Genomic DNA, 14,773 nt, shown 5'->3' on the forward strand with positions numbered 1-14,773 from the left:
TTTGATACGTCGATTTAACTTGCTTTCACATGACAAGCAAGTTAATTAAGTCCCCGTAAAAGGAAATTGTAGACAATGAAAAAAACGGAATGCAAAAGTGATATTAAGTAGAAAACAATAATATTTTGTGGAAATATTGCCTCTTGTTGCTGCTTGCCATGCTCTGTACGTGTATTACACATTACTGATAATTTTGCAAGGTTGCCTGTTACTGATCTAGATGTTATTTTCCTTGTTATTATTGTTTTCCTTGTTTTAAAAGAATTATTGTGTTAGATTTTGTCACTGTGCAAAAGCGACATCTAGGCGGAATTTATGAAAAGTGCAGTACCAAACTCGCGCGAGACTCCACGAGATCCGTAACCAAGACGAGGCTGGGCGGCATTCCTCACCAGGTAACAAACCAGCCACAGGTAGAAAATGTGCTTCTCACAAACTGCGGCGTTTCTAGGATAACAGCAACGATTAGAGTGAAGTAAATCAGCCAGACAGCGGACTGAAAAACCAGGGAAGAACTAGAAGCGAAAGAAATTTTCTACGTGCAATAGAACGGCAGAAAACCACCTGCCAAGATGGTGAGTATAAGATCTGTTTCTTGTGGCTCTAGTTTAGAACTGCAAGTTTGATAATTTTGCTTCTTGTTCTCGATTTTCAGGTTGTTAGTAGCTTATTTACAAGGTTTCTTGATATACCACAATATCACAGTTTTCACCAGAACTTGTAGAAATAGAAAATGGCACTTTTAATCAATCAGTAAAGTTGTATCAATCTATAGCTCTGTAGGCTGTTATACAGCAAGAAAACGACTGTACTGGTCAAATCAGTTGCAGTGTAAGAAATCCGCCCAATCGGATCCACAAGCCACGGTGTAGAAAATGAAGATGCATTTCTGATGATGAGAGAGGACTTGATTTTACAAAGAAATGACGGGCGAGATCTGAAGCTTTATTGGGGAATACATTGCATATTAAGCTGTTATCAATAATATTAGTGATTTAATTTCTAAAGTCTCTCCCCTTTTCAAATTTTGAAGAAAAAAAAAAACTCCTTTGCCTGTTCTAGATGCTCTCACGAGCCAAGCCGGCCACTGGACCAGCGGCCTCCAGTCCTGCTAAGGAGTCCAGCAAGAAGAAGAAGAAACTGCCCAAACTGGAGGACTACCTGACCAACAGGGACTACACTGGGGCCATCACACTTCTCGAGGTAGAGGACAAAATGTCATTTGAAGAGCATGATTTAATTCTCTCATTTCCAAATACCTTCGAATTCGTACACTGTAAGACTGTAGCTATATTGATTTTGTATGTCGATATTGTTTTATGTTATTTTTTATTTATGTTTGATAATCAAACCGAGTAATGTTGTTTCTCTTGCCCCACCAGTTTAACAGATCGAGTGGTAAGGGAAGTGAAGAGGTGGACATGTGGATAGCCTACTGTGCCTTTCACCTGGGAGAGTACAAAAGAGCCATGGAAGTAAGTTACCCTTATTTCTCCAACCCAATTTGGCAAATGATCCTGTTTATCAGTACAACAAAATCTGCAAGCTTAACAGTTTTTAAGGGGATTTTCAAGAATTAGATTTGTTGATTTGGATTGGTCCACAGTAGTTATAAGGCTAAACCTTGGGATCTTTTTCTTTTACACTACCAGTTAATCTCACCTGCTGATGTTTCGATGCCTCTCAGACATCTTCCTCAAAGCTTCTTATTGGAGTTCAACTCTATATATAGCAAACATAGGTAGCACTTCATTGGTTGTGTAAAAGAAAACCCTACTATCCTATGACCTACTAGTACCAACGTTAACCTGATGAAATTATTTTCGTATGGTTAAACCATGTTGCTAAAACTGATACCCGTCCATCCCCAGGAGTACCAGTCCATGACGAAGCGAGACGGGTGCCACCCTGACGTCTGGGTGAACCTGGCCTGCTGTGACTTCTTCCTGGGCATGTACAAGGAGGCAGACGAGGCCGCGCAGAAATGTGAGTCCTGAGGGCTGGGTGGGCGTGGGTTTCCATGGCAACGGGAAAAGTCCTTACATAGAGGATGACTCATTAGAAAATAACATTGGACAATATTCATGCATGATGTCTTTGATTTATAGAATTATATTTCTCAGCTAAACTGTAGCAAACTTGTGAAATTTTGTTTTGAACAGTACTAACATAGCATCAATGATTGTTTGCAGTCACTTTTCCGCTATGTCTTAGATTGTTTAATCACAAACCCATAGAAAAATCTGACATTAACTTCTTTGAGAGAAAAGATTGCAGTATCTGAAATCATTGCATGACCTTATTTTGTTATAATATTTCAATTTCAAACAATGGACAGTCAAAATGGAATTATACAAAGCCTGATAGTTTAATTTGCACATGGTCATAAGACTATCTGCTATCCATTGTTAACCAACTACTAACCAGTGTTAACCACCCGCTAACCAATGTTTACCAAATGTTACCACCTGTTGGCCATTGTTAACCACCTGCTAATGATTGTTAACCAGTTACTAACCATTGTTAACCACCCGCTAACCATAATTGTTAATCAAATGTAACTGCTAACCATTAACTTACTGATAATAGTAACTAGCTGCTCATTATTGTTAACCACCTGCTAATGATTGTAAACCAGTTACTAACCATTGTTAACCACCTGCTAACCAGTGTTAACTACCAGTAACCATTATTTACCACATGTAACAACCTGCTTACCACTAACCACCTGCTAACCATTGTTACCAAGTGTTAATTATTGTTAAACAAACGTTAACCACCTGCTAACCAGTGTTAACTACCAGTAACCATTATTTACCAAATGTAACCACCTGCTAACCACCTGTTTCCACATCTAGCCCCCAAAAGCCGCCTGCAGAACCGCCTGCTCTTCCATCTCTCACACAAGGTGAGCCAGAATTCCGACGTAAGCCAAACATTTGTTTTTGCCAGTTCCCTCTCACAACTGGCTTGTACCTCATGCACCTCTGCATGGCTGACATAAAGGCTGGGACTACAAGGTCTCCCTCCCTCTGCAAGCATGCATCTACATGTATAAGCATGAGGCAATGTCTGGTACTTTTTAGGAACTGCCTGTTACAGAAGATCTTGCATGGTGCTTGAATTTTGTGACACCAAAATACGATATTTTCTTGTTATCTATACCAAGAATAGTATCATTCAATTAGCATACCGTCAAATGTTTACACCAAATACAAGCCCTACTAATGTTATTGAACCTTGCGACAATATCTTCAAGTCTGAAGAACAATTTTTTTGATGGCGCAATTTTCAATAACTCAAGGGTTTATGTATGTATTTGGTGCACACACATACGTGTATGTTGAATGAATAATACTATAATTATAATTGTTGTGGAATATAAAAAGAAAATGGTTTCATGCCGTCCTTAAGTGAAGCTTTCATTAATTTTTGGGACAGAAACAGATGTCCTATATGTAGTGGAGGGTTTCATATCCAAACAGAATTGTTAAAAACTGAAGCCCTGCTGAAATGCTAGGAAGGAAGAAGTTACTATAAACAAAGAGAGGAATCTATATAAAGCCTTTGACAATGATAGTAAAACTTGCCATGTTGTGCATCATGAAGCCACACTGTGTTCATGTGTGCAGCTATCCTGTCATCACCCAACTTTTCAGTCTTTGCAACAAGCATGTGACAGCTGTGTAAAGCTCACCGCTCAAAGAAGCATGGCATTCTTCATTGTGCACTGTGATGTTTTGTGTGGTTGCACGTGAAAGCCCCATGTCATCAAACTGCATGGATCATTCGAGCTGTGCTGTAGTATACTAGTAGTAGAATTGTGTTATTTTGTAGAAGTTGTATGGGACATCACAAGAAAAAGTAGTGAATCAAGAGCTAAGAGTTTTGCATTTTTTTTAAACGTTGGTCTTTTTTAGTATCTTAGTATCTTTTAGTATTGATTTGATGACTTTTAATGAGATACTAAGAAAGATCCCACATCAAATATAAATGTGGAGTTTCAAAATAACTGAATATTTTTTTATCATACATTGTATGTGTGCAGATTGTACCAGCATACTAAACACTGATATGCAATACGCATTTTGGACTCATGATATCATTTTCATAATGGAGTGCATGTTGCGTAAACTGGGAATACAAAAGTGCCCATACAAATTGTATATGTACGAGTATATGCACTTAGTAATGTGTGGCTTGTTCAAATTTGCTTGATTTGTCTCTTCTGCATGTTTTGCTGCTTGATATCTTGTCTGTACTGTGACTATTGTGAAACGTGTCCATGTTTTATGTGTCTATACGTGTGGCTTGTGTTCCAGTTTAATGATGAGAAGAGACTGATGCAGTACCACCAGAACCTGCAGGATATCATCGAGGACCAGCTCAGTCTGGCCTCCATCCACTACCTCCGCTCACACTACCAGGAGGCGATAGACATCTACAAGAGGATTCTCCTAGATAACAGGTCACTTAAGATTATCACACATCTACCCAGAAATGTGATTTTCTACTGATTGAAATCTTTTCACTTGTAGCAAAAGAGATACATGATTTTGATATGGCAGTGGGAGTCAGATACTAGAAAATTGGACTATTGTTTTGAGTATCCCCCATTCACAAGTTTTCGCAAAGAAAGAGAGAGTCTGGATTGTGGCCTGATCATCTGGACTTGAACCAGATCCTCCTTGATAACAAGTCGCTATCAATTACTAGACATTTACATACAAATGTGAGGGGAAATCTTCTCACTAGTTTACATTTATCTATCGACAAAAAACTTTTCAGTTGTAGCAAAAGAGTTACGGGGTATCATATAGGAGCTGCATTTTTTTACTACCCTGACTCAATGTACAAAGTGTATTTTGATGAATCTAAAGCTGTAGAGAGGGATGTTGCAGTTTTGTTTCAAAGGTTATGATAAAACTCCTTCTAGGATGGGTGTAGCCGTATGTTGTACAGGGAGCTCAGCTATAAAAACATGACAACATGAGCACATATTAGATGATATCTAGGATTTCATTGTACAAAATCTATTTCTATTTGCAGTGATTTGTGAACATACCGTAATATGTTTTTTTGTTTAAGTCTAGTATTAGGTTGAAGTCAGAACATACAATGTACTTTGTTTAAAGAGTCACTGCTGATCTTTTCTGTTGTCTAATGCTACCATTATCTGCCCTACCTAACAGAGACTACCTGGCCCTGAATGTGTATGTGGCCCTGTGTTACTACAAGCTGAACATACAATGTACTTTGTTTTAAGAGTCACTGCAGATCTTTTCTGTTGTCTAATGCTACCATTATCTGCCCTACCTAACAGGGACTACCTGGCCCTGAATGTGTATGTGGCCCTGTGTTACTACAAGTTGGACTACTATGACGTATCCCAGGAGGTGTTAGCTGTGTACCTACAGCACTACCCTGACAGCGCCATCGCTATCAACCTCAAGGCCTGCAACCACTTCAGACTCTACAACGGCAAGGCTGCTGAGGTCAAACATTTCTCTTCAACTTGTTGTCGCAAGTTTTTCTGGAAAAGCTAAAATGAGCATGTACAATGTGTAAGGTAGAGGGAAGTCATAATGACTGTGTTTTAGTGAATGCTCTATTTACCTAGTTAAAGATGGCTAAACTCTTAGGGATTTTCTCTTTCAAAAAACGGAAAAAGTAGAAGGAATGTTTAAAACTCTTCCCCCAGCCTTTCAAATGTAGTACAGTCAAACCTGTACAGGTAGCCACCATTTTATAACAATACTAACAAAGTTCTGCTAACTGTGTATTCTCTGTTGAGCATCACATCAGTTACCTCTTTACCAGGTAGACCAGTTTCAGATTCAACAAGTTTCATATGGACATTTTGGCACAAGCATTAAGAATCCTTTCTATAGTGACCGCCGCCTGTCCACACAGACCAGATTTTATCTGTCCCATGAGTGGTCTTCTTGCACAGTTTTGACTGAAGATTTTCCTGTATCCCACAGCAAGAGCTGAAGACCCTCTAGGAGATGGCCTCCCCCTCCTTCACCTTTGTTGCCCTTTCTGGTCTTCTTGCGCAGTTTGACTATGGCTTTAAGATTTTCCTGTATCCCACAGCAAGAGCTGAAGACCCTGCAGGAGATGGCCTCCCCCTCCTTCACCTTTGCTAAGGAGTTGATCAAGCACAACCTGGTGGTGTTCCGGGGCGGGGAGGGGGCCCTGCAGGTCCTCCCGCCCCTGATAGATGTCATCCCTGAGGCACGACTCAACCTCGTCATCTACTATCTCAGACAAGGTGAGATTTTGATATTTACGACTGAAGTTGTACCAGAACTAAACTTAAAGTTGTACCAGAACAGCACTTGAAGAACTCACAGTGTTCCAGTTTTCTGCAATAGGTAAGAATTCATATCTCCACATTTTTTGGTGGTCTAAAAATAGTTGCTTGATCAATTTACTTAACAAACTTGCAGAAAAAACACAAAAATGCTATAGTGTAAGATTGAGCTATGACCATTGAAATGCAAATAGAGACACCAATATGGCACCTGCCTGCTTCATTGACATGGAATGTAAGGGAAGTAGTTGTTTGTTATGTACAATGCTTTTAAGCAGTGTCTTATTTCTGTCATCTCTCCCTCCCCAGATGACGTATCTGAAGCCTATAACCTGATCAAGGACCTGGAGCCAACCACGCCGCAGGAGTACATCCTGAAGGGCGTGGTTAACGCCGCCCTCGGACAGGAGACGGGATCGCGGGAACACCTGAAGATCGCCCAGCAGTACTTCCAGCTGGTGGGAGGGTCTGCCAGCGAGTGTGGTGAGTCTTACAGAGATGTTTAGGTTGATGCTGTTTTTCTGATATGGAAGTTCTTGTGTAATGGTACAAAATGGTATGTTTTATTGACATTTACCTTTAAGTTTATAAGTACCAATGTAGCAGGCTGAACTATACTCCCAGCCAGAATATATACCCAGGTATATTTTGGCCAGGGGTGTATTATGACATGCTGCACTGGTAACAGACCAGTGCAAAGAAAGTACCATAAGAAATTAAGAATGATATAAACTTATAAAAGAACAAAAGAGACTGTGATGAAAGCTTGCTTTAAAGGGTTTTATGTTTTTGCTGATTTTTGAGATGTTGCTTATTAAAAGATCTTATTGGTCCTTAGTGTTCTTTGTTGCATGTTAAAATCACCTAGGAGAAAAGATGGTTTGCTAAGAGTGAGAAAGATAAAGAACAGTGTACCATTGACTGTATGTGTACCTTAATGCCTGTTCCTGTTCTTGCAGACACCATCCCTGGCAGGCAGTGCATGGCGTCATGTTTCTTCCTACTCAAACAGTTTGAGGATGTGCTGATCTATTTTAACTCAATCAAGGTAGATGGTAATTTCTGTCTTGTTCCTAATAGTATGGTCTTTTTGATTCTAACAAAAATCAGTTTTGGTTGCTCCTAGAATCTTAGGTTGAATGCTTGGAATGTTTGCCATAGACCCCGCATTTGTAATTATCATATTTTTCTTACATATATTTCTCTACATATATGTCTGAAGAATCCTGAGAGTTTATTTAATTCTTCTGATTGTGACAGATCTTAGGAAATGTTGAGGAAGAGAGGAAAAACTTCTTGGCCTTTAAGGGTAATGTCTTTTCAGTGCCATGTTTCATTGAAGTTGTGTTGTGCCTTTTGCAGAGCTACTTCTACAACGACGACACGTTCAACTTCAACTACACGCAGGCGAAGGCCGCCGTGGGAAACTTCAAGGAGGCAGAAGAGGTGGCCCTGCTTGTGCAGAACGAGAAGCTGAAGAATGACTACACCTATCTCAGCTGGCTGGCTCGCATCTGTAAGTTACACTGAAGTGTCTGTAGGGATTTTCTACTGGGGCTCTGTTAGAATTAATTCAGAATCCTTTGTAAACAAAAGATAGCAGTTCTTTGGATCTTAGCAGGTTAAAGAAAAGAGCACTTTAGAGAGGAATAGTACTTTAAGTATGATGTTCTTCCCCCACAGACATCATGAACAACAAGGCCCGGCTTGCCTGGGAGTTGTACCTGAAGATGGAGACTTCAGGAGAATCCTTCAGTCTCCTGCAGCTGATAGCTAATGACTGTTACAAGGTATGGAGTCTTATGGAGAGGAATAAGAATCAGATATGTAAGAACTTACAAGCACTGGATACATTTTCCATGATGAAAACAGAAGTTGTCTTAAAGAGATGTATTGACCATGGAAACGTAATGGAGAAGTACCTTGTCATTTTTTTGTGTGGATATAGAAAGTAATAAACAGGTTGACACTTTGTCTTGTACTGTTGTAGATGGGTTAGGTGCAAAAATTTAATGTATTACCATGCTTGCCACAGATGGGACAGTTCTACTACGCAGCAAAGGCGTTTGATGTACTGGAGCGACTGGACCCGAACCCTGAGTACTGGGAAGGCAAGCGTGGCGCCTGTGTTGGTGTCTTTCAGCAAATCATCGCCGGGCGGGAACCAAGGTGAGTCAGAGTTCCCACCAGAGCTTCCACGCTTCATGTAAATTCTACAATCAGCTTGTATAGAGCTTTCTGTAAGTTACAAATGGCTAGAAGTAGGGGTGGGTACCGGTACAGAAAATACAGGTATGGTCCAGACCTGAATCTGGGCCTAATTATCTGTCAAAACTTGTGAATGGGCGATACTCTAAACAACGGTCCATTTTGCTACAAAAGATTCTGTTTGGTGCAGCATCCAACATCCACTGGCATTTTAAAATCTTATCTTATGTAAACTTAATGTTTTAGACCAAGTTTGAGTGTAAAACTTGAGTAAACGACTATCAACTCTCCTCTACTTCCCTCGTTATTTATTTTGATCTGTAAGCCCCCAAACACCTGAACGCCTACCAGTATAATCTGTTCAGTTTTGAATTGGTCCAAAACCAGGTCCACTGATATTTCTAGAAAAACTGGACCGTTCTCTCTCTCTCTGTTTGACCGGTTTAGCGTCCGTTCTTCCCTGTAGCAGGGGTTGGACGTAGAAAAACTGGTATTGTACCGGTACATCTTACCAGTACCCACCCCTAGCTAGAGGCCCTTTCTTTAAGACATGTGCAATGTTAAGACATGTGCAATGGCCAGAGACACTGCTGATGGCTGGCGTGTGTTTACTGCTTCACTTCAGCACCAGAAGAAACACCCTGCAGCTGGTGGAGTAATGTTAACATATCGTTTCTCAGTCTTCAAAGACAGACATGTGCAATAAAGTTTCCCTTGCGTTTTTAGGGAAACGTTGCGGGACATCATCCAATTGCTCCACAATACGTCTAATATGCAAGTGGAGTATATAGTGCGGACCATGAAGAAGTGGGCAAAGGACAACAGGCTGGGCATTCCATGATGGTTAGCACAACACGTTTCCACACAAGTCGTCCTGTCACGTTGTAGGGCTATAGTCTGAGTGGTTTGTACTACAGTGTGCTTTACCAGGTCACTGATGTTTGTGGACCCAGAGCTGTGGTGTGTGGCCTACTGTATTTACCCCAATAATTGCACTCTCTCCATATAAATAATACTGTACTACTTACTATTACTACAGTAACACAAATGATAATTTATTCTAACTTCAGCATGCACAGAACAGAGCTAGAAAAGATCATATCGGGTGCATAGTTTTTTTTAACAATGATTTGATGTGTGCATTATTGGAGTAGGTATGGTAGATGTAACACAAAAGAGTCTAACTCTGTCTTCTGGTTCTAAAAGACCTGTCCAAATGAGTAGTCCTGTCCAGTTTTTCAACATTTCTGCAGCAATTGTCAGGTAAAAGGTGGCAGCTGATCAGCCAGTGCAGCCCTGAGCACAAAGAAGGCAGCTGGTTTGAATCCTCTTTTTTCCGCAGAACCTCACGAGTCTTCCTGACTTCTCCTGTTGTAGTGTGGTGTCCTGGTCCCCCTGTGTCATCCTGATCCTCAGGTTCAGCACAGCATGGCACACTGGGATCACCAGCACTCAGAGTCACTTCTCTCACTGCCATCTTTTCTTCTTCATTTGTTCTTTTAAAATTGGCAGTGCCTATGACTTCATGTACATTACATAGAGGAACATAAATGCCTTTGGGAGCATTCTCCTGCACAAAACCTACTTAACCAGGTGGAGGTTTCTACTTTAGTGGGCATGGCCTCTGACCAGGTAAAATTGATTCTCTGACAGCTGACAGCCACACCCACAAAAGTGGAAATCTCAGCCCAGTTTATCAAAATCTCCCCAAGGTAGATTGTATAGGCTGTGGGCAAGGCTTTGCATGGGAGAATGCTCTTATGTGTGTTCCTTTACACATGGCAGAATGTATAGGAGCCACGCTGTCTTTTCTGTTGATGTGTGCTTGCATTTGCATTGGCAACAAAAGTACATGTAATAGCCTGGTATGCAGCCTTGTTCAGCTAAGACCTACTTCCCAATGGTTGTTACTGTTGGGAAGCAGATGAAAGCTGGCCTGCATACCTAGGCTATGATATGGTCCTAGTGGTAAAGGTGTTGCAGAATCTATTTGATTGACAGAGCCCAGTTTAACCTGCAGCATATGTTGTTCTCTCCATGCTGCAGGGACAGTGTGCGAGAGATAGTCCAGCTGCTGAGGAACACCAGTAACCCACAAGTAGAGTACATCACCAGAACCATCAAGAAATGGGCAAAGGACAACAGAGTCTCACTCAGCTAGAACATACACCAATCTGCTGACCAGCTTCTACTATGTTTCAATTATATTATAGAAAGAAAGGAAATACATTTTTATCATAGGGTATCAAGACATTGGGACTTTCTGTTCATTTTAGAAAAGAAAATTTATTAGAATCTGATATCCAAGTAAATTTTGTAACTTCTATGGCTCATTCCCTGACATATTGGAGAACAATATGAGCATTGTACATGTATATATTTGCATATAAAATATTGTATATGATGTAGGTTGTCATCATCTCTTCTTCTCATAACTATTATTGGCAATCTAGAAACTATTTGGGGATTGATATTCTCATAACTTAAAAAAGTGGACAGTCTACCTGAAGGTATCAAAATTGTGTGTTTTTTATTTCTTTCTTGGTCAGATTGACAAATAGGAGTTTTTGTGGGGTGAATTCACAACATTTTCAACAGTTGTAGTTGAATCCACAATGTATAAAGCATTGTATTGCAGATATAAGAACAAATTAATTGATGTAAGGTACAATGTATGGATGTTCCCTTCCATAGATTTGTTGAATGTTCTGTATAATTTACTTCAAGGATTTGATGCTATCAGTCATGCTGTAAATAAAATGTTCTGTACAGCAGTTTGAAACTTTGTAATAAAGATAGAACACATTTTTCTTCAACAGTTGTCTTGAGCAAATGAATCTCGTTATGTTGCTAATTGAAATTAGAGCAGCAGTCTACACATAGAAATTTAAAAGTTTAAAAACATCACATTAAAGATCAAGTCAAAATAATCTCTTCATTGATAATTTATCTCTTCATTTTATGAAAATATACATGTACATTCTATTTGTAAAAAGATCTGGCCTTACAGTTCATTTGTAATCTGAGGTAGGAACTACCAACATATGACGGGATAATTAGTTCCTTCCCCACTGTTGGTAGCCTCTTTGGCACAATCCCTTTCTGCCGGGGGCTTATCGGGTCCTTCTAGAGGCCTGATCGGTCAAAGGGCTGCTAGAAGCTTGATTTAGTCAGGCTACAATGTCGGTGACCAATCAGGTGCCAGACACATCCGGCAGGAGAGCAGCAGTTGTGGTGTCTCGTACACTCTTCAGGAACGTCATGATACCTGTTTGGTACAGATAAACAGCTCAGTCATTTCCACAAACACAGTACTAGTCTATGTAATTCTTCATCCTGTTCAGTTAATCTGTAAATTTCTTGACAATTTGTATCTGTATAAGGTTTGAGGCATAGTACCTGTTCCACCCGTGCCAACATTTGCTAATCCTTCAACCTTGTGCCCCTTGGCTCTCTTGGAAGGGATGACAATGTAGCTGTAGGCCAACACATTTAATTGTTAAGAATTAATGGAAAGAAATTTTCAAAGAAGCGTCTATAGAGACACAACAGAGAAAGGTAACATTTGCAAGCAAATACTTGCAACTTTCCTTTAACCTTCACTTGGTCTAGCCTAACAAACTACAGCTATGTTTATTCTTACTCAAACACATTGATCATATATATGGTGACCAGCCACTCTGGCTCCATCCTGCCACTTGCTACATACCAGTAATGTATTGAACACCACAGTGTGCCGCTACTTTACAACTAACCATTTGCATGGTCATTGACCTTATTTGTTTGAAGAAGAAGAAACATAAGCTATGCAAATTAAATAACATACATGTAGCAACAACTATGAAAACTCATAAATATGATAAGATACCTTGCAATGATACTAATATGCAGTGAGCGGAAGTCTCTGAGTGTGGACACGCAGGTATTATATGCAGTCCTCAACTCCTGATCATCAGTGTTTGACACAAAGTTGCGTACGGACGGACCCTTGCCCACATCAGCTATGAAGTTCCTGTGAGCCGGTAGCATGTGGTCCCTCATCCTCATCAGGAAGGCACCTACAGGTGGAGGTTAATTGTTAGTCATTGGCCACATTCTTGGCTAGGAGAAACCTGTAAAATGTCATTTGTGGCAGCAGTACATGTATTTGTACTACTTACCTTCTCTGCCATTATGTTTGATTCCGAGAAACTCATCCAGGCATTGTATTGTTGCGACTTGGGCAGCACTTCCCCCAGAAAGCTGGAACGGTTCGTCCCTAACACCCTCGTAGATCAACCCACGGGGGAGGGCGGGGTTGTCCTTCCAGCCTGACAGGAAGTACCGCAGCTGGTTGTAGAACACTTCCGTGTCACACTGCTCCTTCATTCTACCTAACGTCTGCTTCATTTTCTTCAGTACAGGTATAATGGCAGTGAGAGCATCTCTGGTTGACTTGGAATTGCCTTCAAGTACCCCTTTCTGTGCCTGATCAGGTATAAACACAGAAGACTATTCAAGTTACAATGTAGTAGAATGGGGTAAATAGATAAACTCCAAGCAGATCTTGTGATGGCATAAGATAGTATCATAAGCTGGGGATGGAGTTTAGCCAGCAAAGGAGTTCTTTAGCAACTGCTTAACTCCTTCCACAGCTTATGATACTATCTTATGCCATCGCAAGATCTGCTTGGAGACTAGTCAATAGATCTACTACATAGCAGAATATAGAAATAAATGAGATGAACTCATAATACTTAGAAATGTACCACCACATGATACACTGTTTATAAATTTGCTGTAAAGATGAAATGCCCTTTTTTTCAAAAGAAACATAGTCTTGTGAATGACTGTCTATATATTTGCATTTGTCACAAGTAAGACCATTGCAAAGGGCAAACAAACCTACCTCTAAAACCAGAGGTAAAGCTGCGATAAAGTCAATCTCTATTTGAAGGGGTATCAAGGCAAACCAGGAGAAGTCTCGAGGACAGGTGATGCAGAAGAGTAATTGAAGATTGTCCAGCTCTAGCGGCCCCTTGGGATCCTTCTTCTTCCAATTGGCCAGGCTGACACAATGGTGAGAGATGATTGGTGGAACCCCGAGGTGCTCCGACACATGGTACCAGGGAACAGCGACGCTGCGGGGCAGGAAGTCTGGTACACCTGCCTCCCCCGCCTGCCACACGTAGGCGTGGCCGATGGTGCTGAGCAACAGGTGGGCCAGGTGCCACTCCAGGGGACCCTGTAGCCGGGTGTGGTCAAGGAGAGGGAGCTGTAATAGAACAGAGGCAATATGGTAATAATGACAGTCAGGAGAAAGATTGTATATTGTACAGCAGGTATTGAGATAGGGCAGTATGTAACAAAAGTTACAAGTTGCTGAAATTTTATGGCACTTCATCATTAGATAGAAAAGTTTACAATGGACTACCTCAACAGACTAAAAAGTTTTCCTTGTTTTGTGACGAATCAAATGTCTGAGACAAATGGCAGAGACAAGGCCTGTTTTCTTCTTCAAGGCCTTTACCTTTGACATATTACCTGTCGGCGCACCTGCATTCTGATCTCTGTGAAAACTGGCACCTTTGGGAGCAAGTTTGCAAATAGACTACGGTGGTTTATCTTTCTCACCTTGTGTACACACTCTCTCAGCTGTTGTTGTTGGAGTAACTTGGGTGAATCCCTGGCCAGCTCCACCCATGGGCTGAAGTAAGGAGGAAGGGACTCCTGCAGCATTGGGGTTGTAAACATATTTATTACAATTTATGTAGGTTATACAGTGATGACAAAGAAAATGAGCTGTAATATCTTCACATGTGTGACGCCCATATTACTCTTGCCCGTTACCTCCGCGTAACTTTTATCAAGCTCCGTGGTGTAACCCGTTAGTATGTAACGTTAACGGTCATATTATCTCCAAGCAGATGTTGGGATGAAAAAATTATTAAAATTCCCAAATCTTCATTGAACTGCCTGCATAGGATGCTTGTCTGTATATATCAGAAGAGCAATGTTTAGACCAAACTTACCAGTGGGTCTTCTGCAGGCAAGAATCCCCGTTCCTCAGACAGGTAGAAGTCTGACAGTGTTGGAATTATGCCGCTCTCCATGACCCATCAATGCCCCGACGGAGGGTGACTTGTTATGAGATAATTTGGCACTTGTACTCTTCAGAGATATGCTCTTGTGGCACATAAAAAGAACTGTGATTTGCATCTGGTATTTTTACAGTTTCTGTTTTATAGCTATTTTGTGTCGGCCTTGTGT

General features: G+C 40.8%; 2 protein-coding genes across 5 annotated transcripts; one reads left to right on the forward strand and one right to left on the reverse strand.

The window, feature by feature from the left end:
* The first annotated feature begins 362 nt into the window (after positions 1-362).
* LOC118431879 (intraflagellar transport protein 56-like) lies at positions 363-11,340 on the forward strand. Of its 4 annotated transcripts, none has more exons than XM_035843293.1 (15): positions 363-575; positions 1,063-1,203; positions 1,383-1,475; positions 1,872-1,986; positions 2,859-2,926; positions 4,323-4,468; positions 5,324-5,495; positions 6,097-6,274; positions 6,626-6,799; positions 7,276-7,364; positions 7,679-7,832; positions 8,000-8,106; positions 8,352-8,485; positions 9,251-9,367; positions 10,571-10,802. In XM_035843293.1, the coding sequence occupies exons 1-14, from the start codon at positions 573-575 to the stop codon at positions 9,363-9,365; spliced, it is 1,689 nt and encodes a 562-aa protein (XP_035699186.1). In that variant the 5' UTR covers positions 363-572; the 3' UTR covers positions 9,366-9,367; positions 10,571-10,802. The 4 variants fall into 4 exon arrangements, with proteins under 4 accessions (XP_035699186.1, XP_035699188.1, XP_035699187.1 ...); XM_035843295.1 differs by having other exon boundaries at positions 2,859-2,908; XM_035843294.1 differs by lacking the exon at positions 9,251-9,367 and having other exon boundaries at positions 10,571-11,340.
* Positions 11,051-14,687, reverse strand: LOC118431881 (indoleamine 2,3-dioxygenase 2-like). The gene is made up of 7 exons (XM_035843297.1): positions 14,536-14,687; positions 14,138-14,233; positions 13,413-13,778; positions 12,685-12,991; positions 12,393-12,582; positions 11,924-12,000; positions 11,051-11,792 (listed from the first exon to the last, which is right to left on the reverse strand). Exons 1-7 carry the CDS (start codon positions 14,614-14,616, stop codon positions 11,719-11,721), a joined length of 1,191 nt encoding a protein of 396 aa, XP_035699190.1. The 5' UTR covers positions 14,617-14,687; the 3' UTR covers positions 11,051-11,718.
* Positions 14,688-14,773: the final 86 nt, after the last annotated feature.

This window comes from Branchiostoma floridae, chromosome 15, assembly GCF_000003815.2.
Source record: "Branchiostoma floridae strain S238N-H82 chromosome 15, Bfl_VNyyK, whole genome shotgun sequence".
Taxonomy (NCBI): Eukaryota; Metazoa; Chordata; class Leptocardii; order Amphioxiformes; family Branchiostomatidae; genus Branchiostoma; species Branchiostoma floridae.